At 39.2% G+C, this 26,436-nt stretch overlaps 1 protein-coding gene across 2 annotated transcripts in view; it reads left to right on the top strand.

Annotated features, from left to right (window-relative positions):
* PLD5 (phospholipase D family member 5) overlaps positions 1-26,436 on the top strand; it is a 427,217-nt gene that overhangs the window by 289,421 nt on the left and 111,360 nt on the right. For both annotated transcript variants that reach the window (XM_086342686.1, XM_086342687.1), the window contains exon 4: positions 6,480-6,591. In XM_086342686.1, the coding sequence (XP_086198812.1) occupies positions 6,480-6,591 (112 nt within the window). The remainder of the gene's footprint in view (positions 1-6,479; positions 6,592-26,436) is intronic.

Below are 26,436 nucleotides of genomic sequence, written 5' to 3'. Positions count from 1 at the left end.
AGTAAATATAATAGATAAATAAGAATATTTAGTAAGTGTTCTAAACTGTAAACAACTTTTTTTCAGTAAATGTAATGCCAAAAATTTTTGATTGCACTGGGTCTTCGTTGCACTACATGTGGCCTTTTTCTAGTTGCAATGAGTGGGGCTACTCTCTAGTTGGGGTGCACAGGCTTCTCCTTGCGGTGGCTTCTCTTGCCGTGGAACATAGACTCTAGAGCACATGGGCTTCAGTAGTTGCAAAACACAGGCTCTAGGGCTTGTTCAGTAATCGTGATGCATGGGCTTTGTTGCTCCAAGGCCTACAGAATCTCCCTGGACCAGGCCTCAAACCTGTGTCCCCTGTATTGGCAGGCAGACTCTTTACCACTGGATGACCAGGAAAGTCCTGATTTAAACTTTTTATGCTCTGTGTGTGTTTGTACTTATATAATCGTAAGTAAACACACACATGTTTTGGTGCCTTTGTTTCTTTGGGATGGGCCTCTAGATATGAGATTCCTGAGTGGAAGAAAAGCAGTATGTTAGAGTACTCTTTCCCAAAATTGGTGACAAGAGAATATGCTGCCCCTCATAAATTACTTCTCAATCTCTTTGAGTACAAAGAGAGATCTCCTTATTGCTTTGCATTGTGCTTTGCTTGTTGACATAAACATCTCTTTATGTTTGCTAGCCAGGTAGGCTTGTTCTTCTTAGACATTTTTTTTCCCTAATCCTTTCCACCAAGAAATTTAATACCACAGATATATTGCATATTTACTGTATGTGTATCTGTGTTTTATTAATAAAAAGTGTAACTTTCATTTTCACATACATCTCTACTCTCACACAGGAAAGAATCAATTGTTAGCCCCTTTAGGGTAATAACACCCCTACAAGGAATGCATGTAATAGATTCTTAGTAGGCCTTCTCCTAAAATGTGTCTCTTCTAAGAATTCTTAATTAGCAAATACATCAAACACATATCCATATCACACTGCTAACCAATTATTTCTTCCCATCGTCTTCTTTCTTGGTTTTAGTGTTATTTACTATTTGGTTAGAGCCCTTCATTGCATATGTTCCCCATATGGGTTATATAGTAATACAGTCTCTAAACCTGTATATATCTGAAAATATTTTTTCCTTCATGCCGGCAGTAAAATTCTTGACTAGGTAAAACACTCCTAGGCATCACCCTTTTTCTTCCATAGTCTCTCACCACCAAATGCTGGTTTAGTGTTGCCAACATTTAGCTCCATGCTAATCTGATCCATTTTCCTTAATAGTTACCTTTTTGTTTTGTTTTATTTTGGGCCAGGAGTTTCTAAGAATTCCTCTCTTTCCTTGGTGTTGATTAATTTTACAGAATGTGCCTATATGTGACTTTCCACATTATATTTGCCTCTGTCTTCAATTATCTTTTTGACACATAAATCTATTTCTTTTCTCAAGTTAGACACATTTTTTTCTTCTTTTATTGCAAACCCCTTCTTTTTGTCTCTTTTTCTCTTCCAATACACCTATTAGCCACATGATGCGTGGGTGTGAGCTAATCACTTCAGTTGTGTTTGACTCTTTGTGACCCCATGGACTGTAGCCCACCAGGCTCCTCTGTCCATGGGATTCTCCAGGGAAGAATACTGGAGTGGGTTGCCATGCCCTCCTCCAGGGGGATCTTCCCGATCCAGGGATTGAACCTGCACCTCTCATGTCTCCTGCATTGGCAGGTGGGTTCTTTACCACTAGCACCACCTGGGAAGCCCTAGCCACATGATATATATCAATTTATCCATCTCCCTTTCCTCCCCTTGTCACCATATGTTTCCATGTATGTGTGTGTGCCTGCTTGTCTGTGCTTTGATATATTTCTTCCATTTCATCTTTGGGCCACTGATTTGGGTCTCAACAGTATTCTTTAATTACTTTTCTAATTTAGCTCTAAAATTATAGAGTGTTAGTCCAGCCATGTCTGACTGTCTTTGAGTGCTTGTATGTGTCTTAGCTCCACCTCCTGTCTTCCTGAGTGGCCAGTGCCCATTGTGTCCAAGCATCTCTCTTGATGGATCCTGTTAAGTGTGTTAGTGTTTGATTTTATCAGCTTATTAATGGCTTTCTTTCAGGTGAAGGAGGGGCTGTATTAGATGGTTAACCTGTCTATCACAGGTCAACTGAAGAACATCTTCCCTCCCCGCCGCCACCCGCTGTAATACTTCACATTCCCAGCCCCAGGCCTTGAGATTTGCCCCAGCTCCTGTGTAGTCTCCTGGAGAACAGGACCACTGGGTCACTCATGTTAGACAGAGACTGACTCTGCATACATGTTGGTATCCAGAACCTGACTCTGCTGGTTATTAAATGCCTTCCAGCCCCAGAATTGCTTAGTTCAGAGGAGTTAGATATACTGGAGCTGGGAGGGAAAGGAGAGGAAGAGACTTGGATGTAACTTTCTTTCAGAATACCCCTTCTGAAAGAAAGAATACCTCTTTAACATAAAATGGTCATGTAGAGAAAATTATAGTAAATCAGCATATAGAAAATCAGCATATCACTTAAATTTCTTCGGGAGTATCCTTATCTATAAAGTGAGGAGATTGGTAGATCATTGATCTCAAAGGTATCTTCCAGCTCTGACATTCTCAATTTCAGTATTCTAATGATTCTGCATCATACCTCAGAATGATAAAGGGGTAAAGTTCAGTGGTTTTTTTACAGTTGTTTTCTGTGGATCCCTGGGGAAATGCACAAGAGGACAGAGATGGATTGATGGAGATGCTTAGCTTAAGTTTTCATTTAAATGAAAAGTTTAACTGTTAAATTTGAAAACCATTGCCATATTCTATATTATCTCCAGAATTAATCTTACAGAGCATGACTTTATTCTGATTTCTCTTCGGTATTTTTGTTTTTTCCCCTTCACATTTTATTGTGGAATTTTATCCTGCCCATGAGTTGTTTTGGGTCAACAGAAATTGGCAGGATTTATAACTTCTATTCTCTTGGGTTAAGCAGTCTCTTCAGAGTCACAGAGGGGCTGAACTGGATCTCTGTCCTTGGGGTACCACTCCCTCCCTCTCCAGGACCGTACTGTCTATCATAAGGTTTTAGCAGATATTAAAAAAAAAAAAAAAGGCTTAAAGTAGGTCAATGTGCCTGAGCCACTAGCTATCTTCAAGATGATTTATTTGAGTTTAAAATGTTGGCTGATGTTTCTCACCAGAAAGAGAAAGTCTTTAAACTACTGATGTTTAAAAGCCAAAGGGGCTTTTGTTATTTCTTTAAGAAAACATGGTGAGTAAATTTAACTCAGAAAGCAATAGTCCTTACTGCAGATCTCAGCATAGAATAAGTGTTTAATACCTTTTGAAGTAATTATATTTTGAATGTCTTAGCAAAAACGTGTGGACTGGGAGGTAAGACACTGAAAGCAGAAGAAATTTAATAGAAGTTCTGCCTCAAGCCCAGGCATAGAAATTCTACCCCAGCACAAGTTCATTACAAGTGAGCACTATAATTAAAAATTTTAAGAATCCTTGGTGTAAGTAATCAGCACATATGATAGGCTACCCACTCCAGTATTCTTGGGCTTCCCTGGTGGCTCATGTGGTAATGGGCTCAATCCCTGGGTTGGAAAGATCCCTGGAGAAGGGAAAAGCTACCCCATCAAATATTCTGGCCTGGAGAATTCCATGGACTGTATTGTCCATGGGGTCGCAAAGAGTCAGACACGGCTGAGGGAAAAGGGCTTCCCTGAGTTATCAGGGAAGTAAAAATAAGGTTTATTTAATGATAGTCTGCCACTATCTGTAGCTTTTGGAGTTTCAATTTTCATTCATGTTTGAGAGTTCTGGTCTTCATTTTAAATCTCACAAAAATCACACAGTGGGAATCACTTTAAGGCACACAGCCAGAAATACAGATAGGTTAGAAGATCTCCTGTGTTTTGTTTTTGCTAAATATATTGTTAACTAAGAACAACAACAACAAAAAAAGTTTGTTTAAAAATACTGGCTCACTAACCATGGGGACTCACAGAACACGCAAAGTACATATGCCCTTTCCCCGTGTGAAAGTGAAAAATACAAACATTTATGTGACTGTGAGATGACCGTAGGTCTAGACTCTAGAAATCTGGGCTATGCAGACATCAGCCAGCCTTCAAGGGTGTGTGACAAGAGTATAGCAACTTGGCAGAGTGACACAGCTAAAAGAGAGGAGGTCATGCTGGTGGCAAGCAGCTCGGCAGAAAGCCCCACAAAGTCCCACCAAGGGCATCTTCCCTTAAATCCAGTGTCGGAGCCTCTCACTGCCAAGCCCTCACTTCTCCATAGTAAATTTGAAATTTATATAGACCCTGAAATCAGCAAATCAGCAACTGTTTCTTCCCTATCTGTCTCCCTCTGCCTCCTTATATCTCTTTCTCTCTCTCTCCCTCTCCCCTCTTACTTCTTTATTTAAAAAGCAATTTGCAACTACCTAATGCCCTCATTCAACATCCCTTATAGGAAGACCTACTTTGTGGGGAGGCTGCCTCCCAGGTTCTGTCTGCATGTAGAGTAATTTGGTCACTTTTTTTTCAGGCTTATTTGTTTCTCATAATTTTATTTATTTATTTATTTTTGGCTGTGCTGAGTCTTCATTGCTGCATGCAGGCTTTTCTCTACTTGGGGGAAATGGAGGCTACTCTCTAGTTGCTGTGTGCTGGCTTCTGATTGCAGTAACTTCTCTTGTTGAAGAGGGTGGGCTCCAGGGCATGCAGGCTTCAGTAGCTGTGGCACGTGGGTTCAATAGTTGTGGTTCCTGGGCTCTCAAACAAGGCTCATTCTGTGGTGATCTTTCCCGACCAGGGATCAAAGTCGTGTCTCCTACATTGGCGGGTGGATTCTTTACCACTGAGCTGCCAGGGAAGCCCAAAGTTGGTCACTTTTGATGAGTTACACTTGGAGCAACCTTTACCAGCATGGTTAGACAAAAAAGGAAACTTCCATGCCTGGCACAGGGTGCAACTCCTCCATCCTCTAACATCTGGGGATTTCGGATCTTAGGCTATACTGCACCAGCTCCAGGCAGGAGATGGCTGGATTATGCCAGACACTCCTCCTGGCAGTCAGCTGGCACCCTAGCCCAGGCATACCAGCCCTTTGCTCCTTCACATTCCAAAGCTTTAGGGTTTTGATCTTTGGTCTCTTTCTTTTCTAAGTCCCAATTGCAAGAATCACCGCTCTGCATTTACATTCCATCCATTTACCTTCTCAGTCTTCAAATTCTTTCTCCATAATCATTATCAATACTCTATTCTAATCAAAGCAAGATAAAACTTTACCACTTGGGGGCCATAAAGACCAAAGCCTTGTTGCCTGTTTAGCCTATAAGGGCATTTGAGTTTGTGGCCGAATAACACAAACCTGAAAAACCAATAAAGGAATACCAGTTCCCTCTTATGATAAGGAGAAGGAGTCTATGAAAACACTTTGGAGTCTATGAAAAGAGAAAATAAGCAGGATAATGTTGCAATCCACTCACCTGCGATGATGTAATGAACCCACCACTATGCAGTCTCCCTGAGATTGAGTAAAAAAAAATTTATTTTTACTATAAAAATTATGTTTGTGAAATCTAATAAAGAAAACCTTTATTTTTTTCAGTTTTTTTTAGGCTAGGGTAATAATTATAGATTTCTAGTTGAATTCAATAAAACATAAATTTGAAATGAGAAAGTATAGAATTTAGGTAAATCCCTGACAAGTAGTGAAAGTGAAAGTCACTCAGTTGTGTCCAACTTTTTGTGACCCCATGGGAATTCTCCAGACCAGAATACTGGAGTGGGTAGCCTTTCCCTTCTCCAGCGAATCTTCTCAACCCAGGTATTGAACCCAGGTCTCCCACATTACAGGCAGATTCTTTACCAGCTGAGCCCCAAGAGAAACCTGGCGGGCTCCAGTCCGTGGGGTCACAAAGAGTTGAACATGACTGAGCGACTAACACTGGATAAGTAGTCATGATTCCACCCATAATGGCTAACACTTACCTACTACTAACCCTTAATCCTCACAAAGACACTTTAAAGTAAATATTAATATTATCAACATTTCACTAAGGAAGAAAGTGAATTAAGAAACAATTTGTAAATTGGAAAATCAGCTGGAATCTGGGTCTTTCTGGGCCCAGTCACAACTGTTTAATATTCTCTGCCTCTTCATGTGTAGATACTTAAGAGTTCATGAAAAAGTAAAAAAAAAGAATAGATTTGCATTGTAGCATTGAAATGATTATTGCAATAATTGAGTTGCACAGTACTCAAAAAAACAATGTAATCTGTGTTTGTGCTACTCTCTATTTCTATAAACTCTTTTGAAAAAAATTTCCATGAATACCAAGTGCTGAAGTGCTTGCCTTTTAAAATTTGAATGAATGGTTTTAATTTTCAATGTTTATTTATTCCTATTTAAAACAGCATAATTTTAGGTTTTCTGACTTTGGTTCTGAATGTTTTTTCTAGGGTCAACGTCTTTTCGAAAAGTTGCTCCAACTGACTTCTCAAAGTATTGAAATCAAGCTAGTGAGTGATGTAACAGCTGATTCAAAGGTATTAGAAGCCTTGAAATCAAAGGGTAAGGCCAAGGTTGACATGGTACTCTACCTCTGGGTGTTCTGTTCCAGTACATTCAATTCTATTTAGATTAGTACCTGATTTCTTTATACACAATTTATTTATAATCAACACACTTAGTACACTTCTTGTTTGTCCTTTGAAAAACAGACTGATTAAAGCCTTTAAATGAGAGAACTAATTAATCAATTCTTCTGGGATTTTTAAAATAGTGTTGTTGCATATTAGCTTATGCAAAGTACTCTACTGGCCATTAGATGATAATTAACTAGAAAGAAGAATCTTTCCCTCTGTAAACACTTCAGTGATATGATTAGAGAGAAGAGCCACTTCTTATCAGAACAAACATTGGATTTCTGGTTTTCTCTTGACCATTAGATGGACATTCTCTTTGTGCTACATATATTGTTTGAAATAATATAGTCAGAGGTAGGAGTCTATGAGTCACTGCCTTATTCACGACTTTTAAGGTAATTCTGCAGGAGACCATCATTTGTTTGGTCACTTTACAATTTGCTTCACACTTTCTGAACACTGAGGATAATTATGAAATAAATTTCTTCATTTTGCTGTATCTTTACTAACTGAACTCTCACTTATAAAGAGTTTTTACTGATTTATAGAAAAATACATATATATATATATATATATTCTGAATTTGCTATGCAGACTGTAAGCCTGTGAACGACATATAATAAATGTCAGAAATTTATTATTAACAGAAATTATTAATAACAGAAATATTTTGATGAACCATTTGAAATTTGTGTTGGAATACTTTGCTTTGGGGTATCTTTTATTTTTTTAGGGAGAGTTCCTAGGCTTTTGGTAAAGTTCCAGGAAGGTTTGTCCTGAATAGTTCACAAAAGACAGGTCAGTGTAAGACTAGCCATGAGCAACGTCAGCTGTGAAGGAGTTTCTGAGGTTGGAAGTTAATTGAATCCATCCTTCCTCCCCTCCCCTGCCCTTGCCTCGGCAACCGCAGGCCTGTTCTCTGCGGCGGTAGGTGTCCATTGCATAGATAGGGTCGTTTGCGTCATAGTCCAGATTCTGCATGAGAGTGATATCATGTGCTATTTGTCTTTTTCTTTCTGACTTCCTTCACTTAATATGATAATCTCTAGTTGCATCCAGGAATCCTAATGAGCATTCTTTTGGCATTTTCAGATCATTTTGGCTTCCTCACCACAAAGAATTTGCCAAACAGTAAATATTTAATTGGCATTTCCTTGTGATTAAATCTTACTCATTGAAGTCAGAACTTTAATATCTGAAATAAGAATATCGCACTTTCATTTTCCTTAATAACTATTTTAAAAATAAAACATTAATTATATTTTATTTCTCCATGATTGTTTAATAACCTGTTGTAAAACAAGAAATGAAAATTCACAATTATGTGTATTAAACATATCATTTATACTTTTCAAAACGGTTCAGATTTGGGGATCAGAAGGAAAGTTATGACCAACCTAGATAGCATATTCAAAAACAGAGACATTACTTTGCCAATAAAGGTTCGTCTAGTCAAGGCTATGGTTTTTCCTGTGGTCATGTATGGATGTGAGAGTTGGACTCTGAAGAAGGCTAAGCGCCTAAGAAATGATGCTTTTGAACTGTGGTGTTGGAGAAGACTCTTGAGAGTCCCTTGGACTGCAAGGAGATCCAACCAGTCCATTCTGAAGGAGATCAGCCCTGAGATTTCTTTGGAAGGAATGATGCTAAAGCTGAAACTCCAGTACTTTGGCCACCTCATGTGAAGAGTTGACTCATTGGAAAAGACTCTGATGCTGGGAGGGATTGGGGGCAGGAGGAGAAGGGGACGACAGAGGATGAGATGGCTGGATGGCATCACTGACTCGATGGACGTGAGTCTCAGTGAACTCCAGGAGTTGGTGATGGACAAGGAGGCCTGGCGTGCTGCGATTCATGTGGTCGCAAAGAGTCGGACACGACTGAGCAACTGATCTGATCTGATCTGAAGCTTTTCATAGTAACTAGTCTGATAAAACTCTAAAATATTACTTGAAAAAGAAAATATGGCTTTAACTAGGATAAAATATTTTGAATTCAGGTTTACAAGCATATAAAATATATATATATATATATTTCATCACTTCTCTGGGGTTCAGTGTGCAGTGAGCAATTTTTTTTGTCAGAAATCCCCTGTCATAACAAATAGATTTAACAAACTCAACTTATGTAAAGCTACCTGTGTTCTCTTCATATATCTATAAAAAGATGTCCCTAATTGATTATGTAGTGTAAGAATAGTTGAAGATAGACCGGAAAGACCATCCATGAATTAATTATCCTGCCTATATAGAAGAACAGTAACCACTGAAGAAAACTGATTAGTTGTTACTAGCCAGCTTAATTTATTCAAAGCCTCTGTTATTTTATTGCATACTAAACTAGTGAATTAGTTGGAGAAGGCAATGGCACCCACTCCACTCCACTCCAGTATTCTTGCCTAGAAAATCCCATGGGCAGAGGAGCCTGGTAGGCTGCAGTCCATGGGGTCGCTAAGAGTCCGACACGACTGAGCGACTTCACTTTCACTTTTCACTTTCATGCATTGGAGAAGGAAATGGCAACCCACTCCAGTGTTCTTGCCTGGAGAATCCCAGGGACGGGGGAGCCTGGTGGGCTGCATCTATAGGGTCACACAGAGTCGGACACGACTGAAGTGACTTAACATGAATGCACATGCATGCAATCAACAAATAAAATTATATATATTTAAATGGTACAATGTGGTGATTTGATACATTGATGCTCTGAAATGATGACCACATTAAGGTTAATTAATCACCTTACACGGTTATCTTTTTTTTTCTATTTTGTGGTGAGAACTCTTAAGATTTACTGTCTTTACCAAATTTCAAGCGTGCAATACAGTATTATTACCTGTAGTCACTATGCTGTACATTAGATCTATAGAACTTCCTCATATTTTTTAATTGAAGTCCGGTTGATTTACAATGTTGTGTTAATTTCTGCTGTACAACAAAGTGATTCAGTTATGCATATATGTACATTCTTTTTGTATTCTTTTCTATTATGATTTATCATAGGGTATTGAATATAGTTTCCTGTGATATATAGTAGAACCTTGTTTATCCATTCTATATATAATAGCTTACATCTGCTCCACTCCATCCCTGTCCCAACCCCACTTCCCCTTTGGCAACCACAACTCTGTTCTATATGACTGTGAGTCTATTTCTGTTTCATAGATAAGATCATTTGTGTCATTCTTGAGATTCCACATACAAGTGATATCATATAGTATTTGTCTTTTTCTTTCTGACTTCACTTAGTTGATATTATCTAGTTGCAGCCATGGTTGCTGCAAATGGCATTATGTCATTCTTTTTCATGGCTGAGTACTGTTCCTTTGTATATATGTACCACATCTTCTTTATCCACTCATCTATTGGTGGGCATTAGGTTGTTTTCATGTTTTGTCTATTGTGAACAGTGCTGCTATGAGCATAGGAATGCATGACATTTTTTGAATTATTGTTTTGTCTGGGTATATATGCCCAGGAGTGGGATTTCTGGATCATATGGCAATTCTATTTTTAGTTTTCTGAGGAACGTCCATACTGTTTTCCATAGTGGCTACACCAGCTTACATTCATACGTTACAGTTCATACATCCTGTGAACAGTATAGGAGGATTCCCTTTGCTCCATACCTTTCCAGCGTTTGTTATTTGTAGATATTTTAATGATGTCCACTCTGAGTGGTGTGAGGTGGTACCTCAAATGTAGTTTTGATTTGAACTCTCTAGTAATTAGTGGTGTTGAGCATCTTTTCATTGACCATCTGAATTTCTTTTTGGGGAAATGTATATTTAGGTCTTCTGCCCATTTTTAAATTGTTTTTTTTTTCATTGCTGTTGTTATTGAATTTTATGAGCAATTTTTTTGGAAATTAAGTTTTATGAGCTATAAAGTTTTATGAGCTATATTTTGGAGATTAAGTTCTTGTTGGTTGCATCATTTGCCAGTATTTTCTCTCATTCTTTTCATTTTGTTTATGGTTTTCTTTACTGTGCAAAAGCTTGTAAATTTGATTAGGTCCCATTTTTTAATTTTTGCTTTTATTTCCACTGCCTTGGGAGACTGACCTAAGAAAACATTGGTATAATTTATCTCAGAGAATGTTTTGCCTATGATTTCCTCTAGGAGTTTAATGGTGCCATGTCATATTTACGTTGTTAAGCCCTTTTGAGTTTATTTTTGTGTATGGTGTGATTTTTGTGTTTTGATTCACAAGTACCTGTCCAATTTGCCCAACATCACTTGCTGAAGAGACGTTTTCCCATTGTATATACTTACCTCCTTTGTCAAAGATTAATCGACTCTAGGTGTGTGGGTTTATTTCTGAGTTCTGTGTTTTTGTGCCAGTGCCACACCATTTTGATTACTACATCTTTGTATTTCACAGCATTGTCTGAAGTCTGAGAGGGTTCTGCCTCCTGCTTTAGAACTTACTCATCACCGAGGACTTCCCAGGCGATAGGGGTAAAGAACCTGCATGCCAATGCAGGAGACATAAGAAACAAGGTTTGAATCCCTGAGTCCAGAAGATCCCCAGGAGGAGGGCATGGCAACCTACTCCAGTATTCTTGCCTGGAGAATCCCATGGACAGAGGAGCCTGGAGGGCTACAGTCCATAGGGTCACAAAGAGTCGGACACAACTGAAGTGACTTAGCACATATGGACGCATCTTATAACTGAAAGGTTGCACCCTTTGACCACCATCCCCCTATTTCTCCCAAACACACTCCCCCAGTCCCTGGTACCTATTGTTCTACTCTGTTACTATGAATTTGACTTTTTATTTATTTCTTTCTTTTAGGTTCCAGAGTTAAGTGAGACAACATAGTATTTGTCTTTCTCACTCTGGCTTATTTCAGTCAGAATAATGTCCTCTAGGTTCATCTGTGTGGTTGCAAGTAGCAGTCTGCTGTTACTCAGCAGACTGAGTAACAGTTACTCATGGCCGAGTAACACATTCCATTGTGTGTGTGTGTGTGTGTATGTATGCATGCACACATCTTCTTTCTCCAGTCATCCACTAACAGACTCTTAGGTTTGATATATCTTTGTTAATGTGAATACTGCAACAATGAACATGGAAGTGCAGATATCTCTTAAGATATTGATTTTTGTTTCTTTTGGATATGTACCCAGAAGTGGGACTGCTGAATCATATGTTGGCTTTATTTTATGTTTAGTTTATTTTATTTTTTTTACGTTTATTTTTAGAAACCTCCATACTGTTTTCCATAGTGGTTGTACCAATTTACAGTCCAACCAACAGTACAAAAAGGTTCCCCTTTCTCTACATCCTCACCAACACCTATCTCTTAGCTTTTTTATAAGAGCCATCTTAATGCATGAAGTGACATCTCCTTGTGGTTTTGATTTTAATTTCCTTCATGATTAGCAGTGTTGAGCATCTTTTCAGGTTCACTTCAGTTCAGTTCAGTGACTGAGTCATGTCTGACTTTTTGTGACCCCATGGATTGCAGCATGCCGGGCTTCCCTGACCATCACCAATTCCCAGAGCTTACTCAAAGTCATGTGCATAGAGTCAGTGATGCCATCCAATCATCTCACCCTCTGTTGTCCCCTTTTCCTCCTGCCTTTAATCTTTCCCAGCATCAGGGTCTCTTCAAATGAGTCAGTTCTTTGTATCAGGTAGCTAAAGGATCAGAGTTTCACCTTCAGCATCACTCCTTCCAATGAATATTCAGGACTGATTTCCTTTAGGATGGACTAGTTGGATCTCCTTGCAGTCCAAGGGACTCTCAAGAGTCTTCTCCAACACCACAGTTCAAAAGCATCAATTCTTCAGCGCTCAGCTTTCTTTATGGTCCAACTCTCACATCCATACATGACTATGGGAAAAACCATAGCTTTGACCAGACGGACCATTGTTGACAAAATAACGTCTCTGCTTTTTAATATGCTGTCTAGGTTGATCATAGTTTTTCTTCCAAGGTGCAAGTGTGTTTTAATTTTATGGCTGCAGTCACCATCTGCAGTGATTTTGGAACCAAAAAAATAAATAAATAAAGTCTCTCACTGTTTCCACTGTTCCCCCATCTGTTTGCCATAAAGTGATGGGAATGGATGCCGTGATCTTAGTTTTCGGAATGTTGAGTTTTAAGCCAACTTTTTCACTCTGCTCTTTCACTTTCATCAAGAGGCTCTTTAGTTCTTCTTCACTTTCTGCCATAAAGGTTGTGTCATCTGCATATCTAAGATTATTGATATTTCTCCCAGCAATCTTGATTGGTACCTGTTAACAATTTATATGTCTTCTTTAGAGAAATCTCTATTCAGGTCTTTTGCCTATTTTTTATTCAGGTTATTAGTTTTGTTTTTTTTTTTAACTGAGTTGTGTGAGTTTCTTATTTATGTATTTTATTGGATATATGGTTTGCAAATATTCTCTCCCATTCTTTAGGTTGCCTTTCCATTTTGTTGATTGTTTTCTTTGTGAAAGGAAGCTTTTTAGTTTGATGCTGACCCACTTGTTTATTTTGTTTCTGTTGCCTGGCTTTTGGTGTCATATTAAAAAAAAAATCATTGGCCAGACCAATGTCAGGATGATTTTTTCTATGTTATCTCCAGAGAGTTTGACAGTTGCAGATCTTACATTTAAGTCTCTAATCCATTTTGAGTTAATTTTTGTGAGTCGTGCATGATAGAAGTCCAGTTTCATTCTTTTGATAACACCTCTATTTTTAATTTTATATTCTGATTTTCTTTTAGCCACATTATTAAAAAAGAAGGAGGGGATGCTGTGTTCATTTTATCGCATTCTAAGTGTGATTCTTACCAACAGTTATTTGAATTCAAGAAAGCTATATTCATTCATCATAGATTTTTCTATTTTCACATTCATGGATTAGGTTTCCAAAACTTAAAAGGAATATACATGCCTAACTATGAGAATAGGGGCATTTATAAATTTTAAAATTAATACAGGCTGCTCCCATTCCAACTTGGAAATTTTACACAGTAATTTTTTTAACTGCTTGCTCCTTAATTAGAGATCTCAAAAATAATTTGAGATTTTTATGCTTATTGAGGCTTTTTTACTTAGGTTTTCTGGTTTATAATTATTCCAAAGCCTAGTTGTACAAGTAGGTATGGTTGTATCTGTTAATTTCAGGTAACCTTAACAAGTGTATTTTATTAACTTCTCCAAAGAAAACTTTATATTATTCTGGCTTTCATTTCCACCCTTTGAGAAGCTGCCAATATTGAAAAACCTTAAAGTTTTGTAAGGTCTTTTGTTGCCAAAGGGAAGGACTGTCCTAGTGAATACTTCAGGGTGGGGTCTTTCGGTAGAAGAGCAGGTTAAGCTGATCTGGTAATAACTGAGATAAAAGTCAAGGTGCCCTTGCTGTCACCCAGGTATGTTTTCATTTCACACCTTCTCAACATGGTTACCAGTTTTGCTTATGCTTGGGTGCATAAAGACTGGTGCCTTTGTTTTATTTACAGCAGACAAAATTCATTGTAAGGAATCTGTCTTCTACCTTTCTTTACAGAATACAAGCAAGGCAGGAGCTTCTTTGAATGCATTGCTTCTTAATGATAATTAGAATAGTAATTAGCATAGTATTTAGGAGCTTATACTTGATGTCATATAGACTTGTGTTAGAAATCTGGACTTGTCATTTATTGGTTGTCTGAGGAGGCCTTACAAATATCTGAGAAAAGAACAGAAGTGAAAGGAAAAGCGGTAAAGGAAAGATATACCATTTGGATACAGAGTTCCAAAGATTGGCAAGGAGAGATAAGAAAGCCTTCCTAAGTGATTAATGTAAAGAATAGAGGAAAACAATAGAATGGGAAAGACTAGAGAGCTCTTCAAGAACATGAGAGATACCAAGGAAACATTTCGTGCAAAGATGGTCTCAATAAAGGACAGAAATGGTATGAACCTAACAAAAGTAGAAGATATTAAGAAGAGGTGGCAAGAATACACAGAAGAACTATACAAAAGAGAACTTAATGATCCAGATAGCCACGATGGTCTGATCACTCACCTAGAACCAGACATCCTGGACTATGAAGTCAAGTGAGGCTTAGGAAGCATCACTACGAATAAAGCTAGTGGAGGTGAGGGAATTCCAGTTGAGCTATTTCAGATCCTAGGATGATGCTGTGCAAGTACTGCAGTCAATATGCCAGTGAATTTGGAAAACTCAGCAGTGGCCACAGGACTGGAAAATGCCAGTTTTCATTCCAATCCCAAAAGGCAATGCCAAAGAATGCTCAAACTGCCGTACAATGGCACTCATCTAACACACTAGCAAAGTAATGCTCAAATTCTCCAACCTAGGCTTCAAAAGTATGTGAACTGAGAAATTCCAGATGTTCAAGCTGGGTTTAGAAAAGGCAGAGGAACCAGAGATCAAATTGCCAACATCCATTAGATCTTCTAAAAAGCAAGAGAGTTCCAGGAAAACATCTACTTCTGCTTCATTGATTACACTAAAGCCTTTGTGTGGATCACAACAAACTGGAAAATTCTTCAAGAGATGGGAATACCAGACCACCTGATCTGCCTCCTGAGGAATCTTTATGCAGGTCAAGAAGCAACAGTTAGAAACAGACATTGAACAACAGACCAGTTCCAGATTGGGAAAGGAAAACATCAAGGCTGTATATTGTCACCCTGCTTATTTAACTTATATGCAGAGTACATCATGTGAAGTGCTGGCTGGATGAAGCACAAGCTGGAATCAAGATTGCTGGGAGAACTATCAATAACCTCAGATATGCAGATGACACCACTCTTATGGCAGAAAGTGAAGAGGAACTAAAGATCCTCTTGATGAAGGTGAAAGAAAAGAGTGGAAAAGTTGGCTTAAAACTTGACATTCAAAAAACAAAGACGATGGCATCTGGTCGCATCAGTTCAGTTCAGTTCAGTCACTCAGTCGTGTCCGACTCTTTGTGACCCCATGGACCTCAGCACGCAGGCTTCCCTGTCCATCACCAACTCCTGGAATTTACTCAAACTCATCTCCATTGACTGGGTGATGCCATTCAACCATCTCATCCTCTGTCGTCCCCTTCTCCTCCCACCATCAATCTTTCCCAGCATCAGGGTCTTTTTAAATGAGTCAGTTCTTTCACATCAGGTGGCCAAAGTATTGGAATTTCACCTTCAGCAACAGTCCTTCCAATGAATATTCAGGACTGATTTCCTTTAGGATGGACTGGTTGGATCTCCTTGCAGTCTAAGGGACTCTCAAGAGTCTTCTCCAACACCACAGTCAAAAGCATCAATTCTTCAGCTCTCAGCTTTCTTTATAGTCCAACTCTCACACCCATACATGACTACTGGAAAAACCATAGCCTTGACTAGATGGATCTCTGTTGGCAGAGTAACCTCTCTGCTTTTCAATATGCTGTCTAGGTTGATCATAACTTTTCTCCCAAGGAGCAAGCGTCTTTTAATTTCATGGCTGCAGTAACCATCTGCAGTGATTTTGGAGCTCAAAAAAATAAAATCTGCTACTGTTTCCACCGCTTCTCCATCTATTTGCCATAAAGTTATGGGACCAGATGCCTTGATCTTTGTTTTCTGAATGTTGAGTTTTAAGCCAACTTTTTCACTCAGCTCTTTCACTTTCATCCAGAAGCTCTTTAGTTCTTCTTTCACTCTCTGCCATAATGGTGATCTTATCTGCATATCTGAGGTTAATGATATTTCTCCCAGCAATCTTGATTCCAGCTTGTGCTTCATCCAGCCCAACATTTCTCATGATGTACTCTGCATATAAGTTAAATAAGCAGGGTGACAGTATACAGCCTTACAGCCTTGACATACTCCTTTTCCTATTTGGAACCAGTCTGTTCTTCCATGTACGGTTCTAACTGTTGCTTCCTGACCTGCATATAGGTTTCTCAGGAGGCGGTGCTGGTCTGGTATTCCCATCTCTTGAAGAATTTTCCACAGTTTATTGTGATCCACACAGTCAAAGGCTTTGGCATAGTCAATAAAGCAGAAAGAGATGTTTTTCTGGAACTCTCTTGCTTTTTCCATGATCCAGCAGATGTTGGCAATTTGATCTCTGGTTCCTCTGCCTTTTCTAAAAGCAGCTTGAACATCTGGAAGTTCACGGTTCACGTATTGCTGAAGCCTGGCTTGGAAAATTTTGAGCATTACTTTACTGGCGTGTGACATGAATGCAATTGTGGAGTAGTTTGTACCTTCTTTGGCACTGCCTTTCTTTGGGATTGGAAAGAAAACTGACCTTTTCCAGTCCTGTGGCCACTGCTGAGGTTTCCAAATTTGCTGGCATACTGACTGCAGTACTTGAATAGCATCATCTTTTAGGATTTGAAATAGCTCATCACCTCCACTAGCTTTGATTGTAGGGATGCTTCCTAAAGCCCACTTGACTTCACATTTCAGAATGTTTGGCTCTAGGTGAGTGATCACACCATCGTGATTATTTGGGTTGTGAAGATCTTTTTTGCACAGTTCTTCTATGTATTCTTGTCACCTCTTCTTAATATCTCCTGCTTCTGTTAGGTCCATACCATTTCTGTCTTTCTTGAGCCCATTTTTGCATGAAATGTTCCCTTGGTATCTCTTAATTTTCTTGAAGAGATCTCTAGTCTTTCCCATTCTATTGTTTTCCTCTATTTCTTTTCATTGATCGCTGAGGAAGTCTTTCTTATCTCTCCTTGCTATTCTTTGGAACTCTGCATTCAGATGCATATATCTTTTCTTTTCTCCTTTGCTTTTCACTTCTCTTCTTTTCACAGCTATTTGTAAGGCCTCCTCAGACAGCCATTTTGCTTTTTTGCATTTCTTTTTCTTGGCAATGGTCTTGATCCCTGTCTCCTATACAATGTCACAAACCTCTGTTCATAGTTCATCAGGCACTCTGTCTATCAGATCTAGCCCCTTAAATCTATTTGTCACTTCCACTGTATAATCATAAGGGATTTGATTTAGGTCATATCTAAATGGTCTAGTGGTTTTCCCTACTTTCTTCAATTTAAGTCTGAATTTGGCAATAAGGCATTAATGATCTGAGCCACAGTCAGCTCTCAGTCTTGTTTTTGCTGACTGTATAGAGCTTCTCCATCTTTGGCTGCAAAGAATATAATCAATTTGATTTCAGTGTCAGCCATCTGGTGATATCCCTGTGTAGAGTCTTTTCTTGTGTTGTTGGAAGAGGGTGTTTGCTATGACCAGTGCATTCTCTTGGCAAAACTCCATTAGCCTTTGCCCTGCTTCATTCTCTACTCCAAGGCCAAATTTTATTGTTACTCCAGGTATTTCTTGACTTCCTACTTTTGCATTCCAGTCCCTGGCCCCATCACTTCATAGCAAATAGATGAAGAGACAATGGAAACAGTGAGAAACTTTATTTTCTTGGGCTCCAAAATCACTGCAGATGGTGACTGGAGCCATAAAATTAAAAGATACTTGCTCCTTGGAAGAAAAGCTGTGCTAACCTAGATAGCTTATTAAAAAGCAGAGATATTACTTTGTCAACAAAGGTACGTCTAGTCAAAGCTACGGTTTTTCCAGTAATCATGTATGGAAGTGAGAATTGGACCATAAAGAAGGCTGAGCACTAAAGAATTGATGCTTTTGAACTGTGGTGTTGGAGAAGACTCTTGAGAGTCCCTTGGACTGCAAGGAGATCCAACCAGTCCATCCTTAAGGAAATCAGTCCTGAATATTCATTGGAAGGACTGTTGCTGAAGGTGAAACTCCAATACTTTGGCCACCTGATGTGAAGATCCAGCTCATGAGAAAAGACCCTGATGCTGGGAAAGATTGAAGGCAGGAGGAGAAGGGGTGACAGAGGACAGGATGTTTAGATGGCATCACTGACTCAATGGGCATGAGTTTGAGCAAGCTCTGGGGGTTGGTGAAGGACAGGGAAGCCTGGCGTGATGCAGTCCTTTGGGTCTCAAAGATTTGGACACAACTGAGTGACTGAACAATAACATTTACTGTGTTATGTAGCATTGGCCAAATTGCTCACTTTCTCTGAACCTCAATGTCTTTTTCAATAAAATCAGGATAATGTTAACTTTTTGAGGGCTGTGTGCTGTTTTCTCAGTTGCTTTCAGTCATGTCCAATTCTGTCACCCCATGGCTCCTCTGCCAGGGATTTTCTGGCAGGATTTTCTTCTCCACGTCGGGCTCCTCTGTCCATGGAATTTTCCAGGCAAGAATACTGGAGTGGGTTGCCATTTCCTCCTTTAGGGGATCTTCCTGACCCAGGGATTGAACCTGCATCTCCCTTGTCTCCTGTGTTGCAGGCATATTCTTTACCTGCTAACTCATCAGGAGAAATAAATTAGATAAAAAGCATCAGAGGCAGGTATATAGCTCATAGTAAACAGTTAATCAATGACATCCAACTCTAGCCTCTGTCTCTTACCCAGGTATGTTTGTGTGTGTGTGTGTGTGTTTGACCTGTGAGCCCCTAAGTTCAGACAGACAGAATTCATTCACTTTCCTAAAGCACATACCCAGCACTGTGATATTTCTGATAGGAAGACCTCGTTCTTATCACATGATGCAAGTCATCCTTGGGAATGCAGCTGATGTATTTGCCTTTATGCCTGTGCAATAACTCAATTTGTGATAGAAATTTTTCAGCTGATAACACCAAACCCACCCCATCTGTATTTTTACTCTCTTTTCAATCTACTCAGATAGGTTGCAATTCCATAAGTTTAAACTTTAAGAAGGGGTCATCTGACGCATATAATATAATTGTATCAGTCATACATTTGCTCTAAAATATAAAAACTTGTGCTGAAGCTTTTATCTCTAATACATAAGAATGTTGACAGATACAGCATTTTTAAGGGAAGTTTTATGTATATTGAGCCTTGTGATGTTATAAAAGTAAGAAGATTGTATCTATTCAATCTAGTGATGACTTTATGCATTTCTATTCAATAGATACTAGAATTTGGAGAGGATATCCTTTAAGAGATATTAAAAACAAGGAATTTATATAAGTATAAACAAAGGAATAAATTTAAAAGTTCCTGAAAGCCATCTGACTCCTAGGGATCCTGTGATCATCATCTCCAGCCATTCGTGTATCAGTTCTCCGAAGGAGACCAAAACACAGGTTTTCCTCTTTGGTCTGCTACTCACTGACTTTGAGCAATACCTGCCGTGTTTCAAGTAGCCATGTAGAGAATAGTCATTGCATACACAAGTGAATGATGTCTTTTACTTCTGTGACTTTTTTTCTGTGTTCAATCTTAACATCCTAAATACACTTACTTAAAAAAAAATTATGTTGGAGCATAGTTGATTAACAATGTTGTATTTGTTTCAGGTGTACAGCAAAGTGATTCAGTTCAGTTCAGTTCAGTCGCTCAGTCGTGTCCGACTCTTTGCGACCCCATGAATCGCGGGCACGCCAGGCCTCCCTGTCCATCACCAACTCCCAGAGTTCACTCAGACTCATGTCCATCAAGTCCGTGATGCCATCCAGACATCTCATCCTCTGTCTTCCCCTTCTCCTCCTGCCCCCAATCCCTCCCAGCATCAAAGTCTTTTCCAATGAGTCAACTCTTCACATGAGGTGGCCAAAGTACTGGAGTTTCAGCTTTAGCATCATTCCTTCCTAAGAACACCCAGGGCTGATCTCCTTTAGAATGGACTGGTTGGATCTCCTTGCAGTCCAAGGGACTCTCAAGAGTCTTCTTAGTTATACATTATACATGTAATTCATTTCCCATCTAGATTATTACAGAATATTGAGCAGTGTTCCCTATGCTATATAGTTCCCTATACTATATGCTATATAGTATGCTATATAGTTATATATTTTATTTTATTTAAAGAATTTTAACAATTCTATTTGTTTATCTTTGACTGCGCTGGGTCTTGTTCGCTTTGCACAGGTTTCCTCTTGTGGCGAACAGGGTCTTCTCTCTGTTGCGATGTGCGGGCTTCTCATTGCAGTGGCTTATCTAGTTGTGGAGCACAGGCTCTAGGTGTGTGAGCTTCAGTAGTTACAGCATGTGGGCTCAGTAGTTGTAGCTCATGGGCTCTAGAGGTCAGGCTCAGTAGTGGTGGCTCACGGACTTAGTTGTTCCACAGCATGTGGACTCTTCCAGGACCAGGGATCAAACCCATGTCTCCTGCATTGGCAGGTGGATTTTTTCCACTGCACCACCAGGGAAGTCCTGGTTATCTGTTTTAAATATAGCAGTGTATATATGTCAATCACGAACTCCCAGTCTATCCCTCCTTGCAGCCCTTTCCTCCTGATAACCATTTAGTTTATTCTGAGAGTCTGTTTTCTGTTCTGTAAATATGTTCATGTGTATCATTTTTTAGATTCTGCATATAAGCAATATCATATATTTGTTTTTCTCTGACTCACTTCACTTAGTATGATAATCTCCAGGTCCTGCTTTAATGCTATAAACAGTAGTGTGGGTTAAGATGCAAAGCACTATTTCTATTGTTTTCAGCATTCTGCTCAGCATGAACCTTTATAATTGCCTGCTATTTATCTGCCCCCTTCTTTCCTACCATGTTTTATCTTCTTGTAAATTACTTTTCTCCCAGCCCTTCCTCATGCCTTGGTGGGTCTGCTAACTTTCTCCTCTCTCATCTATAACAGGTTATTCCATATATTCACAGCTCCTCTCAAGTCTTCTAAGCAATTTTTTTTTTTTTTAATTAAGCACAACAGGCAAACAGACTGGAGGCTGCCAAATTGGGCATCTCTTAACCTCATACTTCGTTCCAGTAAATTTACCTACATTCATGCTCATCTTCACCTCCTTTCCTTCAGTCTCCAAAGAGGGGGTTCTTTGTTTCTCTTCCAACATTAACCCTGTCATCTGGCATCTGGTCCCACTTTATCAGGGATTTCCTTCTATCTGTTTTCCCTCTCTCTTGCCTTTATAGTTACATTCTGCCTTTTAAGTTGTTCTTTCCCCTTGGCATAAAAACATGCTCAAGTAAACTGGGGGCAAACAAAAAACAAGAACTCAGTAATATCTAACCCAGACCCCTCTGCCTGCTGTGTCTCCTCTCTCCTTCCCTTTTCCCCATGTTCAGGCTTTTGCATGCTGTCCCCATTTTTTTTTATCCCCACCCCATGCAGTCCTCAAACGACAGCAGTCTGGGTTCTGCCCCAACTCCATTGAAGCTACTTTGTCAAAATTACAAGGGACTTTGGGTTATTAGTCCCTGTGGAGCCATATTAGACATTACATGACCTCTCTGTAGCTGTGGACACTGTATGCTACTCTTTTCTCTTCCTTGGACCTGTCTAACCCCTTGCTTTTTGTGACTCTTCTCTCCTATGTCTCTGACTATTCCTTCTCAGTCTCCTTTGCTGACTTCGAATACTCTATCTTGTTCTTAAATTTTGGCCTCTTCTCTTTCTTATCCTCTTTTCTTCCATTCAATTTCCATATTCCTCCTGTGTTGATTGCTTCTTCATCTGTGGCATCATTCATCACCTATATGCTGATAGCAGCTGATTATTTCTCCTAAGCCCCATTTTCATATTTTTAGCTACAAAGTTAACATTTCTACTTGGATATTCTTAAAATATTTCAAAATCAACTTATGCAAAATCAAATCGATGCAACACCCCTACCCTGATCCTAATGTTCTTTTTCCTTTATATTGGATCTCTATAGATGGCATAACCATTCCTTGCACTGGTCCCAAAAAGGAACCTAAATTTATCTTTGACTCCTTTTTTCACTAACCTCTAAAATCAATCTGTGTGTACCAGTGTAAAATCAAACCAGTGTACAGTCTTATGTCTCTGGAAGCTGTTCCCTTTTCCATCTCTACAATTACTACTTTAATTTAGGCCTTTGTCATTTCCCTCTTAAATGATTGCTAATGACATTCTAACAGTTTCTCCTGGACTTCCCAGGTGGCGCTGGTGATAAAGAACCTGTCTGCCTATGCAGGAGACCTAAGAGACGTGTATTTGATCCCTACGTCAGGAAGACCCCCTGGAGGAGGGCAGGGCAACCCACTCCAGTATTCTTGCCTGGAGAATCCCACGGACAGAGGAGTCTAGCAGACTAGCAGTCTACTAGTCCATAGGGTCACGGAGTCAGACATGACTGAAGCAACTTAGCATGTGCGAACACCAAGTTTTTTCCTGTCTCCATTCTTACTATGTATCATTCACCACACAAAATTATTAGAAGACAAATTGAGGCATAGTAAAAATTTTAAGAGTTTATTGAACAAATATTGATTGGAATTGAACAGCACCAAATTGGTAGTGGTAGGAGTGTTCTGCCAATCCTAGCCAGGGGATAGATAAGAGAGAAAGTTCAGAAGCAAAGAAAGGACATTATTTCATGGATTTTGGCTTAAAATCTAGTTAGCTGCTTGTGGTTGGTGGTCCTTGTCATCTTGATTTTATAACCATTAGGCCTTTACAGGCTTAGGTTTTCCTTGCTTCTGTAGCCACCACAGCATTAAAGCTGCCTTGGTCTAATAGCCTCCTTGTTTAATCATTTTAACAGAATGATGCTCCTAAAAATCAGCAAATTCCCCCACCCCTTCCTTGCTTAACATTTATCAGCACTGGCCATGTTCCAATATAGGCCTTGTATGCCACTGATGGTATGTTAGATGAGTTTAGGTCTTCCTGGACTTTTTTAAATATACTTTTTAAATGTGTGTTAGGATAAAATAATGAGTACATTAGACTCATTATTTTGTGCATATCAATGCTTAAGACAAAGCTAAGTTAAAAAATAATGACTTGAAATTTGATTTAAATATAGTTAAGTTACATAATAGCACAGGTGAGAGACTGACTTGTTTTTGTTTTGTTTTAAAAAAAAAACCCAAACAGAACAGTCTGGAAATCAAATGCCAGCTTAGAAGAAAAATCCCCCGTCTGAGTTCCTTCTACATCCTTCAACCTCAGCCATGCCTCCTTTCTTTAGCCCTCAGGGCTTGCTACTCTCTCAGCATTCACCACACTGTAATGCATGTTTTTACTTATAGACTTTAAGCTCAGTTAAGACAAGGCAGAGACTTGATGCCTGACACACATAGGCCATAAATAAATGTTTGTTGAATAAATACCACTTGCTTTGGATGTGTGAGGCATAGAGAGCACCTTAAAGATTTTCCAGATTTCAGATTGAGTCTTGATTTTTGTAATATTAAGTATCCTAATCTTCTATGGAAAGGACTAGGTGATGTGGCAACTTACTAAATTCAAAATTGGAAGATTTAGAAGAGCTGACAATTTTGTCTCACATGATTAAAACCTTCCTGGAAGTGAAGGGATAACATTCACTGTCACTACTGGAACTATATTAAAAAAGGAATTTCCCTGTATTTAAAGCTTATGATGGTTCTCAAATGTTATCAGATCAGATCAGATCAGTCGCTCAGTCATGTCTGACTCTTTGCGACCCCATGAATCTCAGCACACCAGGCCTCCCTGTCCATCACCAACTCCCGGAGTTCACTCAGACTCACGTTCATCGAGTCAGTGATGCCATCCAGCCATCTCATCCTCTGTCGTCCCCTTCTCCTCCTGCCCCCAATCCCTCCCAGCATCAGAGTCTTTTCCAATGAGTCAACTCTTCACATGAGGTGGCCAAAGTACTGGAGTTTCAGCTTTAGCATCATTCCTTCCAAAGAAATCCCAGGGCTGATCTCCTTCAGAATGGACTGGTTGGATGTCCTTGCAGTCCAAGGGACTCTCAAGAGTCTTCTCTAACACCACAGTTCCAAAGCATCAATTCTTCGGCACTCAGCCTTCTTCACAGTCCAACTCTCACATCCATACATGACCAAAGGAAAAACCATAGCCTTGACTAGACGAACCTTTGTTGGCAAAGTAATGTCTCTGCTTTTGAATGTTATGCTAACTAGTAAATAATGATACAAACATTTGGAAAATATAAATGTTAGGTAAATATTAATTTTCATAGAAATTTGCATAGTACCTTTCTTCTGATAGAAAATAATAAAAATTTTCTATCATTTGAAGATTGATACATTTGAAGGATTGATAAAATTGGAGCTACTTTGACTTCATGTCTGTTCCTTTAATAAGCTCGTGTGGAAATCAGAGATAGGAACACTGTTTTGAATGGTCTTTACTATTTGATCAGTTGGAGGATAGGGTAGGGACACAGAAGAGCACGTGTGGTTTGCTGGGATGTCTGAGTTCTTCTTTTATTCCATAATACATACAGAGAAGCATTAAATGATTTCCTTCTCAACGAAAAGTTGGCTATTAATGTTTGATGACCCTGCTCAAAGTTTTTCACTGTTTTTCATCTCTTTTGGAAAAGGGCTTGAAAGAGTGTGGAGATACTTGATATTCTATAATTATTAAGGAGAAACTAGAAATGCAAAAAGGTAAAATAGTTGTCTGAGGAGGCCTTACAAATAGCTGAGAAAAGAAAAGACCCAAAGGCAAAGGAGAAAAGGAAAGATATATCCATTTTAATACAGAGTTCCAAAGAATAACAAGGAGAGATAAGAATGCCTTCCTAAGTGATCAATGCAAAAAAATAGAGGAAAACAATAGAATGGGAAAGACTAGAGATCTCTTCAAGAAAGTTAGAGATACCAAGGGAACATTTCATGCAAAGATGGGCTCAATAAACAGCAGGAATGGTATGGACCTAACAGAAGCAGAAGATACTAAGAAGAGGTGGCAAGAATACACAGAACTGTACAAAAAAGATCTTCATGACCCAGATAATCACGATGGTGTGATCACTCACCTAGAGCCAGACATAGTGGAATACAAAGTCAAGTGGGCCTTGGGAAGCATCACTATGAACAAAGCTAATGGAGGTGATGGAATTCCAGTGGAGCTATTTCAAATCCTAAAAGATGATGCTGTGAAAGTGCTGCACTCAATATGCCAGCAAATTTGGAAAACTCAGCAGTGGCCACAGGACTGGAAAAGATCTGATTTCATTCCAATCCCAAAGGAGGACAATGCCAAAGAATGCTCAAACTACCACACAATTGTACTCATCTCACAGGCTAGCAAAGTAATGCTCAAAATTCTTTAAGCCAGGCTTCAATAGTACATGAACTGTGAACTTCCAGATGTTCAAGCTGGATTTAGAAAAGGCAGAGGAACCAGAGATCAAATTGCCAACATCCACTGGATCTTTGAAAAAGCAAAAGAGTTCCAGAAATACATCTACTTCTGCTTTATTGACTACGGCAAAGCCTTTGACTGTGTGGATCACAACAGACTGTGGAAAATTCTTCAAGAGATGGGAATACCAGACCACCTGACCTGCCTCCTGAGAAATCTGTATGCAAGTCAAGAAGTAACAGTTAGAACTGGACATGGAACAACAGACTGGTTCCAAATAGGGAAGGAGTACGTCAAGGCTGTATATTGTCACCCTGCTTATTTAACTTATATGTAGAGTACATCATGAGAAACGGTGGGCTGGAAGAAACACAAGCTGGAATCAAGATTGCCGGGAGAAATATCAATAACCTCAGATATGCAGATGACACTACCCTTATGGCAGAAAGTGAAGAGGAACTAAAAAGCCTCTTGATGAAAGTGAAAATGGAGAGTGAAAAAGTTGTCTTAAAACTCAACATTCAGAGAACTAAGATCATAGCACCTGGTCCCATTACTTCATGGCAAATAAATGGGGAAACATGGTAACAGTGAGAGACTTTATTTTGGGGGGCTCTAGAATCACTGCAGATGGTTACTGCAGCCATGAAATTAAAAGACACTTGCTCCTTGGAAGAAAAACTATGACCAAGCTAGACAGCATATTAAAAAGTAGAGCA

This window comes from Bos grunniens, chromosome 16, assembly GCF_055505025.1.
Source record: "Bos grunniens cultivar Pamir isolate PY7600 chromosome 16, Bosgru_T2T1.0, whole genome shotgun sequence".
Classification (NCBI taxonomy): Eukaryota; Metazoa; Chordata; class Mammalia; order Artiodactyla; family Bovidae; genus Bos; species Bos grunniens.
The sequence above is the reverse complement of the archived record's forward strand: the minus strand, read 5'-3'. Positions and strand labels throughout refer to the sequence as shown.